General features: G+C 59.9%; 2 protein-coding genes across 2 annotated transcripts; one reads left to right on the top strand and one right to left on the bottom strand.

Annotated features, from left to right (window-relative positions):
• Window positions 1–5,708: 5,708 nt before the first annotated feature.
• LOC128901697 (C-type lectin domain family 2 member B-like) lies at window positions 5,709–8,319 on the bottom strand. Its single transcript, XM_054183844.1, has 7 exons — window positions 8,093–8,319; window positions 7,484–7,622; window positions 6,955–7,050; window positions 6,679–6,863; window positions 6,451–6,551; window positions 6,186–6,304; window positions 5,709–6,063 (listed from the first exon to the last, which is right to left on the bottom strand). Exons 2-6 carry the CDS (start codon window positions 7,614–7,616, stop codon window positions 6,196–6,198), a joined length of 624 nt encoding a protein of 207 aa, XP_054039819.1. The 5' UTR covers window positions 7,617–7,622; window positions 8,093–8,319; the 3' UTR covers window positions 5,709–6,063; window positions 6,186–6,195.
• Window positions 8,320–14,635: 6,316 nt separating this feature from the next.
• On the top strand, window positions 14,636–17,893 carry LOC128901690 (killer cell lectin-like receptor subfamily F member 1). Its single transcript, XM_054183833.1, has 6 exons — window positions 14,636–15,395; window positions 15,854–15,985; window positions 16,086–16,202; window positions 16,335–16,489; window positions 16,737–16,843; window positions 16,941–17,893. The coding sequence occupies exons 1-6, from the start codon at window positions 15,320–15,322 to the stop codon at window positions 17,062–17,064; spliced, it is 711 nt and encodes a 236-aa protein (XP_054039808.1). The 5' UTR covers window positions 14,636–15,319; the 3' UTR covers window positions 17,065–17,893.
• Window positions 17,894–18,014: the final 121 nt, after the last annotated feature.

The raw sequence follows: 18,014 nt of genomic DNA on the forward strand, positions 1-18,014 counted from the left end.
GGGTGCTTCAGAGAAAGACTCAAGTCAGGGTGAGGGAGGGAGCAACGCAGACCCAAGAGGAAAACACACAGCCCTACAGTTTCTGTTTCCCCACGACTTACCTGACCAAGCCCTACACATCTGATGAAGGCGGGGTCAAGACAGAAAACAAAACTCACTACAGGTCCTGCAGCAGAAACTCGCTGACCCACATGCAAACACCACCAGCAGGAACAGAGAGTTACAAAACAGGCTCAACTAGTCAAACGACACAGGACTATAAACCCCAGAGCTGTTTCTCTGGGCTTGGGCAAAGTAGCTCCTGCCCTGCCAGATGCAGCCCAGCACCTTTAAGGGATTGTGTAACTGAATATTTTCGTTGGATTTCAACAAGCCAGCTTCCTGACAGAAAAAAACAGAAGTGGCTCCTCCCTGCAACGGCCCCAAGAGAAGGAAGCTTCAAACAAAACAGAAAAATAAGGGGACCGTGGAGGGGGATCCTGGAACTAGACCGTCCCTGCCTGGGAAAGCCCTCGCGGGACCAAGCCCTCCCAGGAACCCAGCGCAGCCCGAGGGAGCCCCGGGGCCGGAGAGAGCAGGGGAGCCCGAGCTCAGGCGAGGGAGCTCCGGCCAGCAGCGGGGCCCTGCCCGGGGAGCGGCTTCCCGACCCCAGAGGGAGGCGGGCAATGACTAGCGGGGGCGCACGGGGAGCTCCAGCCCGCCGGGTTTCCTTCCCCACAGCGAGCGGCCGGGCCCTACCTGCCGCACGGACAGAACCGAGCTCCGCCGCTTCGCTGCCGCCGCCGCCGCCCCTCAGCGAGAACGGAGGGACGCCCTATTCGTACCCTGGCGCGGCCCACCCACCGCTGCCGCCAATCAGCGCACGAGGAGTGGCGGCAGAGGTAGCCAATCAGAGCGCTGCCTTGAGCTCCCCTCCGGAGCTGCCCCTCGCCTGATGCTCCGCCCGGCCCCAGCCCCGCCGTTTTGGGTAGAAATTCCATCCTTTTAAGAGGCCATCGTTTGCGAGGCCGCGAATCGGGGCGAAGCACTTCCACGCTCTCTGTCACGTTCTTCCCAGCCCGGTCCATTTTGGTCATTTTTAGCCACCGCAGCCGCGATGGAAACGCCCTTCCCTCCCCGGTGCGGCCATCGGGCTCTGGGGTGACAGGGCCCGCGCGCTCCATTAATGTGTTTTAGCGAGGGATTGAAGTTGTTTAGCGTTGTTCAGTCAGGCAGCGGGGGAACCCGAGCTCAGCCGGCGGAGCTCCGGGCAGCAGCGCAGCCCTGCGAGGGGAGCGGCTCCCCGGCCCCGCAGGGAGGCAGGCAACGAAGAGTGGGGGCGCACGGGAAGCGCCAGCCCAGCGGACTCCCTTCCCCACAGCGGGCGACCGGGACCCAGCAGCGCCCACAGACGAGCCCTACCTGCAACACAGACAGCAACGAAACTCCACCTCCTCCTTGCTCCGCTCCCGCCGCGCAATGACTGACAGACTCGGTATTTATACCTTCGGAACAGCCCGCCCACCGCTCCGGCCAATCAACGCGCAAGGACTCGGAGTGGCGGCAGAGACAGCCAATCGGAGCGCTGCATTCAACTCCCCTCAGCAGCGGCCCCTCGCCCCGCTTTCAGCCCGCCGTTTCGGGTGGAAATTGCACCGTTTCAGTGAGGCCGCGCAGCGGCGCGAAGGGTTTTCCCAAGCTCTGTTACGCCCGGGCCATTTTAGGTAGAAAGTTGGTTATTTTTAGCCCCCACAGCCACGATGGAAACCCCCTTTCCTCTCCAGTGCAGCCGTCAGTCCCCAGCACGCTGGGGCCTGTGCGTGCTGTCAGTGAGCTTTGGTGAGGCACATTAATTGTTTAGCGCAAATAAGTAAGTTTTAATAAGGACAAAGTTGTGCGCTGCAGTGCCATGAGGCAGGAGAACTTTTCTGCGAGCCTTTAACTCCTCGGGCCAAAAGTTCCTTCCCAGCCGGCAACTCCAGGGAACCGACGGGTGCGCCTTTGACTCCTTCACGGTACAAAAACGGCCAGGCGGTGTGGGGATTCCAGTAAATTATAAGAACAGCCACACTCCTAAGAGCTGATGTGTACATTAGGGACACGTGGACGGAGGGGTGGAGGAGAGAGCCCAGCCTAGAGTTCAACTTCCCTCTTTTCGGGTTTGCAGTAAATACTCACGCTGCCTCCGCGTTCCTCTGGGGTGATAACTGGGACTCGAGGGGGCTTGACTCTCCCCGGCCTTCCAGTCCTCAAGGTGTCTGCCCAAGCGGCACGAGTTCCTTGACAAATATCTTCTCCACCAATGGAGGAGCTCCTCCCAAACCTCGCCTAAGCTCAGGGGAGTCTCCTCCGCTCCTTTGGCTGGTCTCGAGCAGGTTCCCCTCCTCTCCCCTCGTCCCGGCAGGAGCGAAGCTCGGCTTTGCCAGGCTCTCCCCAGGGGGAACGGGCACCCAGGCAACCAGCGATGGGCGTCTGTCGCGGCGCTGGCTGGGATGGGGTTGACTTTCTTGCTGGCAGCTGGTGTAGGGTGGGATGGTTTGGGTGGGGGATGAGAAACAGCGAGGAGAGCGCACGGATGGATCTGGCTGTGGCTGGGCAGCCAAGGCCTGGTCTGCTCCTCACACCACCCTGCCAGCGAGTGGGCTGGGGGGGCCACCGAAAGTTGGGCCAAAACCTGTTACTCTTCCCATTCTCTCCCCCATCCCAGCCGGGGGAAGCAAGTGAGGGGCTGCGTGGTCCTGGACAGGGTTAAACCACCACAGTGTCCCACAAGCAGGGCGGCGTGCCACCCCTCTGCCCGCCCTGTTGCCCCCCCAAAAAGGGGCTGCGGCCCCTCTGCCTGGGCACTGCCATCCATCCCGGGGGGGTTGGGGGTGCCAGCGTGGGGCAGGCACCGAGCTTCTGCCCTGAGCACCAAACTGGGAGGAGACTGCGGGAGTGACAAAGTCCTTTGGTCACAGTGTTTGCCTGGGCAATACACCAAGAACTGGCCACCAGTTAATGAGGGACTGGAACCCAAATCCAGGTGACAAACCCTTCATAGCACCAGAAATGGCTCGGGTAAAGAAGATTAAGTACTAAGAACAAGTTTTCCCTATTTTGGTCTTGCAGAGGCAGCACAGGAGCGTGAGTAACCTTTCCAACCCTTTGAAAATTAAAAACCACCTCTCACCCGTCTCAATCTCTCCCTGGAAAACCCAAGACTGATGCTTCTGCTTTTTCCGCTGCAGCGGGGAATTAAAAATAAAGAGGGTGAGATCATCCACGAGCATATGAGCAGAGACAATGAAGCGGGGTGTCATCTGCCACCGGGGATGACATGGGGCTGATGCAGAGGCAGGGCCCATCCTGCCCTCAAAACCACTCATGAGAGCAAGAGTAACCCCGTCAGTAATTGCCTGGAGGCAGAAATTGGGCAGAAACATGACAGAACGGAAAGGCGAGACCCCAACTGGAAGGGGAAAAGCCCCCAGGCATCACGGCACGAGGAGAAGGGTCCAGTGCTGAGCAGCCGCGGGAGGGCTGGGGAGAAGTTAAGATGGTTTCTGCAGGCGCAGCAGTCCGAAAGCAAAAGTGAGAATTAAAGCCTGTGCAATTCATCAGAAATGAAACTGTAGCCTCTTATTATTTCCTCTGTGATTCTCTGCAGCATCAACAGGAAACTCCCAAACAGGAGGAACCGAAGCTTTTAGAGAAAAAGCCCTAGAGTGGGGCTCTCACGCTATTTTCCAGGATGCGGCTGCATGAACACCTTATATTTTATTTCTATTCAATTTATTTTTCCCTCTCCAGAGTTGTCTCTTATGTCGATGCCAAACCCCCTCTGTGCACCCAGCGCTGGGTATGGAAACAGCCAGGGCAGAGCCCTCGGCAGCCGCCTCCTGGCTTTGCTGAAGGCAGTTTCAAACCACATTTTGTTAGCAGTAAAACTAGAAATAAGGATTTTTTTCTGCACTATATCATAGCTGCACCTGCTGCACCACTGACGTGGCAAAGAAATACGTTTACGAGGGCTGTAGCCAATAGGAAGCTTTAAACCCCTGTGGTAAAGTCGCCTCTGGGGAAGAAAAAAGGAGAAAAAGAGGTAATGAAAACCAAGACAGAGGAAACCCCCCACTGGTGAGCGGTGGAGAAGAGAAACGATGCAGCTCTCGGTGACAAGCAGCCTCTCCCGGGCTCCTTTGTGGGATTTAACCCTCATCCTTATTAAGACACACGACTCATTAGGCTACTGGTGCTGATTAAAGGCTGTTTTTCCGCTGCGGTGTACTAAGATGGCCCTTGGTCTGTTCAGCTGCATGTTCTTACAGGGGACGTTTCCCTGTTCACTCCTGTTTCTTGTAGAGCTTGTTTGGTTTGGTGAATACACCGTCAACTTTATGCCCGCCAACACATACTCATGTTGTCTGTAGACGAATGAGTTATTAACCGCGATCGCTATTAATAACTGAGGTCCTCATTTCCCCTCAACTGGAGACAGATAAAGTATTTAAACAGAGGGCAGAAGGGTCCTTAAGGACAAGGACAGGTGACATTTCAGCAATGGCTGCCGGAGGCCACCCGATCAGGAAGAGCGAGCGGATGAGGCCCTCGATAGAGAGACAGGAGCCACCTCACGTTGACAGGCCCTGGTCCTCATGGGGGACTTCAATCATGCCAGTATCTGCTGGAAGGACAACGCAGCAGGGCACAAGCCACCCAGGAGGTTCCTGGAACCTTCTTCTCACCAAGGAGGGGCTGGTGGGGAATGTGAAGCTCAAGGGCAACCTTGGCTACAGGGACCAGGAGACGGTGGCATTCCAGATCCGCAGGGCAGCGAGGAGGGCGCACAGTAAGCTCAATACCCGGGACTTCGGAGCCGACTTTGGCCTCTTGAGGAACCTGCTTAGAAGGGTTCCATGGGATAAAGCCCTGGAGGGAAGAGGGGCCCAAGGAAGCTAGTTAGTATTCAAGGATCACCTCCTCCAAGCTCAGGAGCAAAGCATCCTAACGAAGAGGAGGTCGGGCAAAGTCCATCCGCATGGATGAACAAGGAGCTCCCGGACAAGCTCAAACAGTAACAGGAGGTCTACAGACGGTGGAAGCAAGGAGAGGTAGCCTGGGAGGAATGCAGAGAAACTGTCCCAGCAGCGTGGGACCAGGTAAGGAACGTTAAAGCCCAGAGAGAGTCAAATCTGGCCAGGGACATCAAGGGCCACAAGAAAAAGCTCCTGTAGGTCCATCAATGACAAGAGGAAGACTAGGGAAGATGTGAGCCCACTTTGGAAGGAAAGGGGAGACCTGGTCAGCAGGAACATGGACAAGGCGGAGATGCTCAATGACTTTTTTTGCCTCGGGCTTCACCAGCCACAGCTCCAGCCACAACACCCACGTGGCAGACGGCAAAGGCAGGGACTAGGAGAATGAGGGAGCCCCTACTGGAGGAGAAGAACATGTTCAAGACCAGCTGAGGAACCTGAAACTGCACAACATTGTTCAGCCTGGAGAAGAGAAGGTTCCAGGGAGACCTTGGAGCCACTTCCAGTACCTAAAGGGAGGGAGGGGGGCTCCAGCCACCCTCCTCCCATCGCCGGCGCCCCACATTGCCAGGGCTGGAGGGAGAAGACCCCGGGGGGCAGCCGCCCCCTCACAGCCGTGTCCTCCAATGCTCCCAAAGACAGGATGGAAAGTGTCCCCAGGGGCGAGGAGGGGAGGGGACAGGGCTGCCTCCAGCAGGAGAGAAACACCCGTAGAAAAACATCATATTTTAATAAGCAATAAAAAACAGAAAAAAAAAAAACCTTCAGCATGACTCAGACTCTAACTCTCATGGGAGCCCCACATGGGCCACTTCACCCCCTGGCTCTGTGTCCCCTCTGCCCTGCACAGGGACAGGGACCTGCACCGACCTTTCTGCGCCCAGCTCATCTGGCAGTAAGTGCATCAGGTGTGATGTGAGAGAGGAGCAAGATGAGTTCTGGTGTGGTCCCAGGAGGGGAAAGAAACCAGCTCCGTCCTTGAGGTCCCAGCACAGGCAGGCACTCGGCAGCTCCCACCACCTCTCAAAACCTGCAGGATCATCTCATGAGAGCTGGCAGCGAGTTTCTGTTGAGACAAGGAAGAATCCGGATCAGCAGCTGAAAAAAGAACATCCCTACACCACTCTGCGCTGGTGGAAGAGGTGAAGCTGTGAGGCCCCACCGTGGAGAAGAACCTTTCTCCATCACCTTTCTCACATCAGTGCTTGGGCTTGCTGCAGATGTACGGCCGTGACTGGGAGCAGCCTGCACTCGCGACAGCCCCGTCGTACAAATACGCACACTCTCCTTGGCCGTGGACCTCAAACCTGCAACAAGCAGCACAGGCACCGCTGGCACCACGGGGGGTCACGGTTGTCCCCTCAAGCACCAGGAGGGGACAAGGGCTGCCTGTGAGGGCACCGTCCCACCGCAGGATGGTCTCCCCACGGCCCCGGCTCCCAACAGGACTCACGTCTGGTTGAAGCTGCTGCCATCCACCCACTGCAGGCGCTCGCCCCGTCTCCGCAGCCCAAACCAGTAATCAACGTTGCCCTTGAGGCGCCAGAGGAACTCCTGGGCAGAAGAGAGAGAAGCCAACAGTCAGGTCTCGCAGGCAGCCCCGGCCCCACACGGCTACCAACCCCGGGCTCTGCACCCAGCCCAGGAACCCCACAAACCCCCGCAACAGCCCCTCACTCACCATCTCCCCCTCCCTCCAGGGCATGGCCAGCGAGGCCCCATGCGAGGAGCACTGCTCCTGGCTCCACTCCCAGCTCCCCTCAGCCCTCGACAGGTAGTAGCAGACATTGCGGTACCAGACCCAGTCATCAGGACAGGCCAGCACCAGAGCCGCAGGCACAGCTGGATCCCCTCCACATCTTCCTGCTGGAGAGGGAAGGGCAGAGGATTGGGCTCCGCGGGGACCAGGGGACACAGCCCTGCGGGGCAGGGAAGGAGGCAGCTGCTCCTCCCTTACCTGAGAGCGCAGCAACAGCCACGGCCAGAGCCAGGACCAGACCCACCAGCACAGCCAGCACCGTGACCCACACTAGATGGAGCGTGGGCTGCTTGCCTGGAGGGGGAAAGAGCCACTCGGGGTGACGACAGTGCTGTCCCCCTCCCAGCCCTGCCACCCCCAGCACCAGCTGCCCAGGGAACTCAGGATGGACACCCACACACACACTCAGCTGCAGCTTCTCAATCCCCTCCCCGGGCACAGCAACTGCCATCGGGCCATTCCCAGCGGGCAGCAAGGGACAGTCACACAGAGCGGGGACAAGGCTGTCACCCCACACACACTGGGGGACAGCCCCCAGCAGGAGAGCTGCCAGGCAGAGAGAGATGGGGGGCTGCTACAGCCCCCCACTGAAGACAGAGTACAATATGACACCTTTCCCAGACAGCTGGAAGAAGCCTCCCACTTGCAGCCACAGTCTTCCTGGACTGGCACTGCCACAGGAACACTGTCCCCTCCCAACAGGTCACAGGGGTTGTCCTTCACTCACCCAGAACTCTTACGTGCATCCTTCTGCCTGAATCTCCAGGCGCCTCTGGGTGGTGGGATTTGCCTGCGTCCTTGGCATGCAGGGACTCTTCCACGTTCCCATCATTGAAGCAGAACCCATTCTTCTCCCTCATGGCACCCTGAAAAGTGAAATCACTTTGCTCACAACAAGCAGGATCTTGCATTCCAGACATCACAGCTGCTGCTGAAGCCTGTTTCAAGCCAGGCTTGGATCCAGGCCAACCAGCACCGTCTTTACCATCGTGCTGTGAAATAGCAGAGAACATGACGCGGTACATTGGGATTTTTATTTTTTTAGCTGATTGGCAGCGTATCTGGCTTTCACAGAGCAGCCAGCCCTAGCCACAGGGTGACACCCAGGCTCAGGAATGCGATGCCAGCACAGCCCTGCCCTATCCCTGCTCCCCCCAGGATGCTGCAGCCTGTCCCCAACACCTGGGGACACAAACACAGCTTCAGTGAGCTCAGGGACCGGCCCTTGGACCCTAGGCAGGGCCAGCGCTCTTCCCAGTCAAGTCAGGGTAAGGGAGGAAGGCAGATGAGGGAGGAATAGACCCAGGTCTGGACACTTCCCTCCAGCCCCACTCACCCAGCCGAGCCCCGCAGCCCGGGCTCCGCCAGCCGACGCAGAAACCCCAACTGCCAGCAGCTGCTGGAGCACCAGCTCTGCGTCCTGGCAGGCAAATGCCAATGCCCGGCACAGGAGAGCGGCAAGAGAGGCTCCATCTGCACCAGGGCACGGGGCTGCTCCCCCAGAGCTGCTCCTGGGAGTCTGTACAGAGCAGCTCCCGCAGCCCGGCCCCTCTGGGTTTCCATAACTGATATTTTTAGTTGTTTACCGAGAACTCTGGCTCCCTACCTGGAAAAGGCTCCTCCCCGCAAAGGGTTCCCCCCCCCCAGCAACCCCCATCCCCCCCCCCCGGGAACAGAAGCTCCAGCGCCCGTAAACAGAAACGGAGGCTGCGGAGGGAGTTCCGGACCCAAACCCCGCCGGGCAGGCTCGGGGGGAAACGGGGGAAGCCCCGCGCCCCGCGCCCCCCCCCCCCCCCCCCCCCGCAGGGGTCTGGGGAACGGGCCCGTCCCTACCTGCGCCGCCGAGCTCGGGCGCTGCCTCCGATAATCCCGCAGAGCTCCCGGTGCCCGACCAATCAGCGCTCAAGAGTGGGGGAGGCAGCCAATGGGAGCGCTGCTTTAGGCCCCCTCCTTTCGCTGTGACTTTTCGCCCCGTGACGGCGATCGCCAGGAAACCACCGACGAGACGGGGAAATGAGCGATTCGTTACCGACGGTTAGCGTGGATGTTAGTCATTAGTAACGTTTTAGAGCCCCTCTGCTGTGAGGACAGGCCGAGAGAGCTGGGGGGATTCAGCCTGGAGAAGAGAAGGCTCCGGGGAGACCCTAGAGCCCCTTCCAGGGGGGGCTCTTTTGCAAGGGCATGTAACCATAGGACGAGGGGCAGTGGTTTTAAACTAGAGCAGGGCAGGTTTAGATGAGACATTAGGAAGAAGTTCTTTACACTGAGGGTGGTGAGACACTGGCCCAGGTTGCCCAGAGAGGTGGTGGAGGCCCCATCCCTGGAGACATTCAAGGCCAGGCTTGATGAGGCTCTGAGCAACCTGATGTAGTTAAAGATGTCCCTGCTCACTGCAGGGGGGTTGCACTAGATGACCTCTAAAGGTCCCTTCCAACCTAACAGATTCTATGATAACGTGGTCTGGCAGCTAGAAGCCATAAAGTGATAAAACGTGCCAAGATTGCCACTAGGTCTAAGGAAAAAACGTTTTACGCTGGGGGTGGTGAGACCCTGGCCCAAGTCACCCAGAGAGATGAGAGATACCCCAACCCTGGAAACACTCCGGGCAGAGACGGGCACGGTCCTGCCCTCAAAACCACTCGTGAGAGTATGAGCAAGCCCATCATTGATTGCCTGGAGGCAGAAATTGGGCAGAAACGTGACAGAATGGAAAGGTGAGACCCCAACTGGAAGGGGAAAAGCCCCCCGGCATCACGGCACGGGGAGAGGGGTCCGGTGCTGAGCAGCCTCGGGAGAAGGGAGATGGTTTCTGAGGGCGCAGCGGTCCGAAAGCAAAACTAAAAAGTTATTAGCGATCGCTAAACCGGTGGAGCTCGTTTCGCGTTTTTATCGCTGCATTTCTGGGAATCGCGGTGTCGGGCCGGGCTTAAAGGACGGGCGCTTTAAAGGCATTGGCTGCATCTGCCGCCACTCCTCCTTCTTGCGCGCTGATTGGTCGGAGTGGTGGGCGGGCCGTGCGAGAGGTATAAATAGCCGGGTGCCTCACGGGGGCTGTTGCGAGGGGGGTTATTGGGGCCCCTCTGCTCGCTGTAGGGGAGGGAGCTCGGCGGGTCGGCGCTCCCCTGCTATTGTCCGCCTCCCTGCGGGGCTGGGGAGCCGCTCCCCCTGCAGGGCCCCGCTGCTGCCCGGGACCCCACCGGCTGAGCTCGGGCTCCCCCACTGCCTCCAGCCCCGGGGCTGTGCTGGGTTCCTGGGAAGGCTTGGTCCCGCCAGAGCGTTTGTGGGACCTGCACAGTCCCTGTCTCCGTCTGTAGATGCTGGAGCTTCTGTTCTCCAGGAGGGTTGCAGGCCAGAGCCACTTCTACTTTTCCTGGTAGAGAACCAGCTTCTTCATAAATGCCCAAACCCAATGGGTTATTCTGGCCTAGGGGTGCTGGGCTGCAAGAGCTGCTCTGTACAAACCCGCAGGAGCAGCTCTGGGGAGAGCAGCCCTGTGCCCTGGTGCAGACAGAGCCTCTCTTGCTGCTCTCCTGTGCCAGGTGTTGGTATTTGCCTGCCAGGACAGAGAGCTGGTGCTCCAGCAGCTGCTGGCAGTTGGGGTTTCTGCCTTGGCTGGTGGAGCCTGGGCTGCAGGGCTCAGCTGTGTGAGTTCAGCTGAAGGGAAAAATCAGAGACCTGTATAAGTTTCTGCCTTACTGTTTCTCCTACCTGACTTCAACAGGAAGAGCGCTGGCCCTGCCTGGGGTCCAAGGGCTGGTCCCTGAGCTCACTGAGGTTGCATTTGTTTCCCCGGTTGCTGAGGACAGCCTGCAGCATCCCAGGGTGGGAGGGGCAGGGCTGCACTGGCATCGCCTTCTTGAGCCTGAGTGTCACCATGGGTCCTAGCTGATCTGTGAAATCTAGCTGACTGGCAGCAGGCTTAACAGAATTAAACATTTGCTCTGCTGTATTACATTCTCTGTGATCTCCAAACACCATGAAGACAGCAGCGGTGGTTGGCCTGGATCCAAGCTTGGCTTGAAACAGGCTTTGGCAACTCTGATGTCTTGGGTGCAAGATCCTCTTTGTTGTGAGAAAAACGATTTCACTTTTCAGGGTGCTGTGGGGGAGAACAGGTTCTGCTCCGATGATGGGAATGTGAAGGAGCCCCTGTGTCCCCAGGACAGAGGTAAATCCCCCCACCCAGAAGTGCCTGGGGCTACATGCAGGATACTCATAAGAGTTCTGGGTGAGTGCAGGGCTACCCCTGTGGCCTGTTGGGAGGGGACAGTGTCCCCATGACAGTGTCACCCAGTGAGGACTGTGGCTACAAGTGTGAGGCTTCTGCCAGCTGCCTGAGAAAGGTGTCATATTCTGCTCAGTCCTCATTAGGGGGCTGTCTACACGGGGTCTTCTCCCTCCAGCCCTGGCAGTGTGGGGCACTGGCAGCGGGAGCAGGGTGGCTGAAGCCCCTCCCCGTTGCCCCATGTTTTTCTGCCCATGGGGTCTCTCGGGGGACCCCCAAATCCTGGCCCCGTGGGAAAGTGCAGCTGGAGCCCCAGCAGCAGCCGAAAGCAGCTGTGGGTGTTGGGGACCGACCCGACCAGGGTGGTGGGTGACCAAACCTGGCCATCCCCTTCCAGCGCGGTGCTGGTGTGGTGGCTGTGCGGGAGGGCCCCTTCCCAGTGCCCCCAGTCTTGTCTGTTCTCCAGCAGCTCTGACCTTCCGCGGCGGGAGGGCCACCAGGACCCGCTGCCCTTCTACTCGCAGGCGTTCTGCCTCCGCGCTGCTGCCCGCATCCACCCCCTCGCTCACCCGGGACGAGGCAAAGAGTAAAAAGCCCTGTTTCCTCCCAAAACGCTGGGGCGGCCCGAGCGCTCCTGGGCGGCGCAGGGAGCGGGAGCAGTGGCTTTAGAAGGGGCAGATGGCGAGGAGGTGTTAAAACCGCTGTTTTGCTGGCGTTGCAGGGACGGCAGCAGCGGGCACAGCCCCTCGCTCACCTCCCGGGCACGGGAGACCCTCCGTGGCCGTGACGGGGCGGACCTGGTTGAGAACCGCGCCGCTGGCTCCACCTCCCCCCCGCCTCCCCGGGTCCAGCGGTGCCCGATGGAGCGGACCTGATTGAGAACCCCCGCGGTCGCCTCCGCCGCTGGAAGCGCTCTCCCGGCCCCGGCGCCCAAAGAGCCGAGAAATGGGTTTATTTCGTGCCTGCGCAGAAACGGGCGCTGCCTGGGAGCCCCGCAAAGCTGTCACGCCCTGGCTTATACGGTGTAAGCATTTTACAAAAATCGACCAGATTAGCATACTGTACTTATCATGGGCGGCTCCTCCTAGTGGCTGCTTGTGTTCTCGCTTCCAATTAAAGGTCTGGTGCATTCGTAAATTACTGCACATGCTCAGCCGCTCGCGGTCTGAAGATTTGGACTCGCAGTTTTCACATTATAACAAGTCAAGTTCCCCTGAAGGACACGCACTTTATTTTCAACGCTTTGTTAACAACCAACAACTTCACAGTTTTAGTGGAACGCCCCAGTTTTCCCCCGTTTGCTTCCTCGTGTCTTTTTGCTCTCTACACTCCGCTACAACACACCTCTTGCCTTCGCCGGGGGGTCGAGCAGGGTCTCACCTCGCCGCTCCCTCGGTGCGGGTCCCAGTGTCCCGGAGGGCGGCAGTCCCTCGGTGCAGCTCTTTTAACGCCGCCCCACTTCGCCCCTCGCTCGGGGCAGCTCCTTCCATGACACGGGCAGGGGCCGGCCTTCGGTGCAGCTTTCGGTGACACTTTGCCGTCTCTGCAGCTCTTGCGGCGACACGGACAGTGACGGCCCCCTGGGTCCCCCCTCGACGTCCCAGCACTCGGTGGCGCCTCGCCCGTCCCTCGGTGCAGCTTTTTTAGTGACACGGGGCGGCGGCCGCTCACCGGTGCGTCTTTTATTATCCCCTCCGCTCTCCCCATCCCTTCGCGTAGCTCCTTTCAGCGCTGCCTCACCACCCCTCCCCTCGGAGCGGCTCTTCTAGAGCCACGAGGCGGCCACCCCTCTATGCCACCCGTCTGTCGCCGCCCCGCCCACTCCTCGGTGGGGGTTCCAGTGTCCCCGAGGGCGGCCATTCCTCGGTGCAGCTCTTTTAGCACCGCCCCGCTCCGCCCCTCGCTCGGGGCAGCTCTTTCGGTGACACGTGCAGGGGCCGGCCCTCGGCCCAGCTCTAATCGCAGCCTCGCACTTCCCCGTCCCTCGGCGCAGCTCTTTTAGGGATGCGAGGCGCCCACCCCCCCCGTGCGGCACCTATTCACACCCCAACGCTTCCCTCGGGGCAGCTCTTCCAGTCCCTCCCAAGCAGCGCCCACCCCTCGGTTCAGCTCTCATCGCCGCCCCGCAATCCCCCTTCCCGTCGCTGCTCCCTGCCGCCTCGCCCTGCGGGTACCGGGGAGCAGCTCCCCCAGCTCCGGGCGCGGCCCCGCCCCGTGTCCAGCTCCTCTGCTGAACGCCCGGGGGCGGCTCCTAAAAGAGCCGTTGGGTTCCACGTTTTATCACTCCATCCACCGCGCTCCAAAGACTCGCCCGCAACCATCGCCGCCGCGGGATCCCCGGCCTCCTCCGCTCCCCGTCCGCCGCCGCTTTTCCCCGCGGTCCCCAACGCGCCCCGGCTCCAACAGGCTTTACCGGCCGCCCTCCCGCGCCGCACGGCTCTCCGCACTGCCCCCTCGCGGCCGCCGCCGCCCGACTGCGCGACGGCGCCCCCTCGCCGGGCCCTTTATATACCCCCGCGCCGGACGCAACCGAGGCAACGTCCCCTCCGCGCGCTGCCACCCCCCCTCCCCTCCTCGGCGGACGCCGCCGAATCAACCCTCCGCGCGCCTCCGCCTCCCGCCGGCGCCAAAACGGGCTTTTTCCCCCTCAAAAAAACCCCTCGCCCCAAGGGAAGCTCTCTCCTTCCTGCCAGATTTCTTCCTATTTTCTTCCTAATTCCTTTTTCCCCTCCCTGTGCTTACCTTAGCGCTCGCAGTGCTGCTTCCTCTCCACCTTCGCCCCCGCTGAGGATGCCGGCCCGGCTGGGAGTGTGCAGAGCCCCGGTGTGAGGGCAGGCTGTGGTGAGTGCAGGGGGGGTGATGCAGGAGCCCCCCTTGGCGAGGGGCCTTTTCCCCGGGGCCGAGGGCACCCGGGCCGGTGGCGGCCCCGGCTCTGCCCGTCCCTGGGTGGGGGGGCCACCTGCACCGGCTGCCCTTCTGGCAGCCGTTCTGCCTCAGGGGGGGGATGGGGACTGTTGTGGAAATAGTGTCCGCACTGAGCTGCTTGGAACAGGGTGATGGCTGGCGTGGGCGGCTCAGGCGCCGTGGTTCAGCTCATGTTTCCCCCACTTTGCTCTGTCTGCCTCCACCCCCGTTCAGCCTGGACTGGGCACCGTGGGTCAACTGGTCCCTCTGGAGCAACCAGCGTGGCTGAGCACCTGCCTTCCTGCCCTGCTGGATTCCTTCCTGCTGCTCTTGGTGCAAAGAGGAGGAATCCTGCTCAGCACCCTGCTGGGTTTGCTGTTCCTAGCTGTGAAAATTAAAAAAAAAAAAAATAGCTTAATGAGGCTGCAGGTGTCAAGTTTGCAGCTTAACAAGGCTGCAAGAGACAAGTCTGCCATGTTGGACGCTCTCTTTAGAGCTCTTTTTTGGTTGCTTTGCCCCTGTGCAGTCACACTTGTGATAAATGATTTAATCGCAAACAGGATTCCAATTAGAATTTATAATATATTAAAGGAATAAAGGCAAGCAAACAGCGCTGGGTGTGCCAGGAGTCTCTGCCCAACCAAGACACACACCTTACAGACTCCATTTTTGGTTTATATCTCCTATACCAATACATACTCATAACTGCCTCTAAAATGGTTGGCCCTTGCCAAAAATGGGTCTATCCCCCCCCCTTACAGGTCACTATGCAGATAACAACAGGACCGGTTTAAGTTGGTATTCTAGAATGTTTGCCAGGTGGCTCCTGCAAAACACAGACACGACAGACACACCGTCTCGTCTGCGGCCATACAGACAAAACAATCAAAGGTCACACTTCACCCTGTGGCCCTAACGCTGTTCCACACTGACACGAATCAGTTACGCACATTTCACACACTGGCTGCAGAAAGCCCCGCTGACGCCTTAACCCAAAGGGTTTGTCGCTTGGAGAGAAGCCGCAGTTCTCTCATTTGGGTCTCCCAAAGAAAATCCCTCCATGAATCTTCCCCCGGGGTTTTCCCTGCCTGCTCTGGACAGGTGGCACACGGGGACGCCGCCATGGGATGTGTGTGGGGCAGACCGTGCGGGGACGGTCCTTGCTCGGGTCCCACCTTCTGGTTGCCATCCAGCCTCCCGTGTGCCAGTCTCTGCAGAAAAAGCCCCTGAGGTGGGGGTGACACCGGGGTGTCAGGGCTGCTGTCCCCGGCAGCTCGTGGGCTATTGAGCTGCGGCGGTGGCAGGAAGCTCAGGCCCCGCTGCCAGTTTGCACCTCGATGGCAGAAGCCCGAGCGGTCATCGGTCATCGGTGCGTTGGTTTCCTGTCCCCTCCTCCGTGTCCCCAGCCCTGTGCCCTCCCGGCTCTTCGGCGTCATGGAGGACGAGGACGGCTACATGGTCTTAGACAAGCGGGGGGCTGTGAGGAGCCCGTGTCCCCTCCGGGATGCAGGTATTGGGGGTCGTGTCTGCTGGTCCCCCCCCAAATTTGGTGGGGGAGAGCGGAAATACGGGGTGGTGATGACTGGTGTGACTTGAGAAGGGCGAGAAATGGGGTGATGTCACCCGTTAGGGCCCCGAGAGCTGCTCAAGCTGGGGAAACTGAGGCACAGAGGGAGGGAGGAGGGTCTGGGGGGGCTTTTCTTGAGGCTGTGGATTGTCAGACCCCCCCCGGGGGTGGCTGCTGCCCTGCCTCTGCCAAGCTACGGGTCTCAGCTGTGACCCCAAAAAGGGAGCAGAGGGAGTTCTGGGGACACCCAGCTCCTGCTGCCGGTTCTTACTGGGGTTTGGGGGGGTCTCACCAGGGTGTTTTGCCCCAGGACCCCCTGCTTTGCCTCTCTGGGGATGGGAGAGGGATGATGGATGCTCTCAAGCCCCTCCCCTCCACTTTTTTTGTACCCCTGACCACAGGATCCAGCCTGCAAGACCCCCAGGGGGGTTTTGCCCCACGGCAGGCGAGTGTCCTCGCAGGATCCCCCCACCGCCCCTGCTGCATCCTCGGGGTCCTGACGGCCACCCTGGCACTGTCCCTCATGGTGTGCGGTGAGTTGGGCTTTTTCCGGGGGTGGCGGGAGGGACCGGGTGCCCCCTCCATCCCTGAGGGAAGACGGTCCCGACTGGGCTCGTCATCTGTCTCTCCCAGTGGCTTTGCTGATGGCGGAGAGAGGACAGTCCAAGGGGACACTGGGATGCGGGAACGCGTCGCTGGCATGCAGCTGTACCGGCGTGGCGGTGAGGAAGAGCCTGTGCCCCCTGCGAGGTAATACCCCCCCACCTTGGGGTCCCCTCAAAGGACTGCCCGCCCCCTCCAAATAATCCGTGACAGCATCCCCCTGGCCGGATCATGCTGAGGCAGGGGGGCGTTAGCGTGGTGGTGTCCGTCTGTCCCCAGAGGGCGAGGGGTGCACGCTCTGCCCCACGAACTGGACACTGCGTGGGACCAAGTGCTATTGGGTGTCTGCTGGGATCAACCCTTGGAACGTCAGCCGGGAGGACTGTGTGAAGCGAGGTGCCAAGCTGCTGATGCTGGGGGACCAGGATGAGCTGGTAAAGGGACCGGTGGCATCGGGGATGTGGGACGGGACCGGTGGCATCGGGGATGTGGGACGGGGCCGGTGGCACCTGGGGAAGGGCTGAGGGTTTGCCCAGAAACCTGGGGTCAGCACCCGGCCCTGGGTGCCTTCGCGTGGGGGACGCCGGTGGGACTCTGTCCTGGGACACGGGGGCTGGAGCCTGTTTTGGGATGGTGGCCTGTGGCACATCGGCGTCACCGCCTGCCCCCTCTGCAATACAGGATTTCCTAAATAAAATCCTCCAGAAACCTGCCCGCTACTTCTGGATCGGCCTCTACGCCGGGGACGGCTGGACCTGGCTGAACGGCTCCCACCTGGACCTGAACCGGTGAGCGCCTTGGGGAGGGACGGGTGTCGGGGTGGGCACCGCCACCATTACCCGAGGGACCTTCGTGTGTGACGTGGGCTCCCTCCCGCACCCGCAGGTTCCAGCTGCGCCCCCCGGCTGAAGGCAGATCCTGCGGGGTGATCAAGGAGGGCAGGATCAGCCCCGAGGGCTGCGCCTCGGCGTTGCAGTGGATCTGCCAGAAAGCAGCCACCCAGCTCTGAGCCGGGCTGCGGCCGGGAGAGACGCTCGGGGACGGGGCGGGATCAGGCCCTTTGCGGGGGGATGCGGGAGCTGACGTCGTGCAACGACCATCTGTAAAGGAATAACGACGTTATCTGGGCTCCGTGTGGTGTTTTCAAGCCAGTTTGCGAACAGGGCGGGCTGGAAGGAGCGTCCTTCTGTCCCGCTTGTGTGCGCACGCTGTCCCTGTCCCTGCCTGCCTCCCCCTTCCACGGCTCCGGGGGGCTGAGGGCCCCCCATCCCACCCCCTTTGGGGTTCCTGCCCCTGCCAGCGGCCCCCTCAACCTTCCTCCTGTGCCCTCCTCATCCTCAGGTCGTGCTCTCGCCCCAGGCCCAGCACAACTCGCCCGGGAAGGGACCGAGGGGCAGCGGAGGAGACGGGTGCCGGTGGCACGGTGCCGGCAGCGGCGTTGCAAAGGCAGGGAGGAAGCGCAGCGGGTTAAAAAGGAGAGAAAAAGAGGTTTGGGGGGGATTAAAAAGCGACGCCAGTAGCGCAAATAATTTTCCTCGCAGCTGGGACTGTGTGTACCCTGTTGGTGTGGGAAAGATGTTGATGGCACGCTGACGTTTTGGTGGTGTTTTTCCTGAGTCTGGGACTCTTCAGTTCTCCATGTTCTAGGAAAGTTACTAAGAAAAGTAAATTGAGGAATTAATTAAGAAAAATTACAAAGAAAAATTGCAAAGAAAAATTACTAAGAAAAATTACTAAGAAAAATAACTCTATCGCGGCCTAAAGGCTTCAGGAAATCCAGCTGCTCACACTCAGTAAAGCTCAGCAAACAGCACGAATCGCACCCTATTATAATCCTTAGTAATATATTCTAATTAAAGCTTACTTATTTATGCTAAACAATTAGTATTCCTCAACAATTCAGCTCCTTTCCCCATCCTCTCGTGAAGTGCAGGGTGCTGGACCCACATTTCAATAAGA

This window comes from Rissa tridactyla, chromosome 27 (genome assembly GCF_028500815.1).
Source record: "Rissa tridactyla isolate bRisTri1 chromosome 27, bRisTri1.patW.cur.20221130, whole genome shotgun sequence".
In the NCBI taxonomy this organism is placed as follows: Eukaryota; Metazoa; Chordata; class Aves; order Charadriiformes; family Laridae; genus Rissa; species Rissa tridactyla.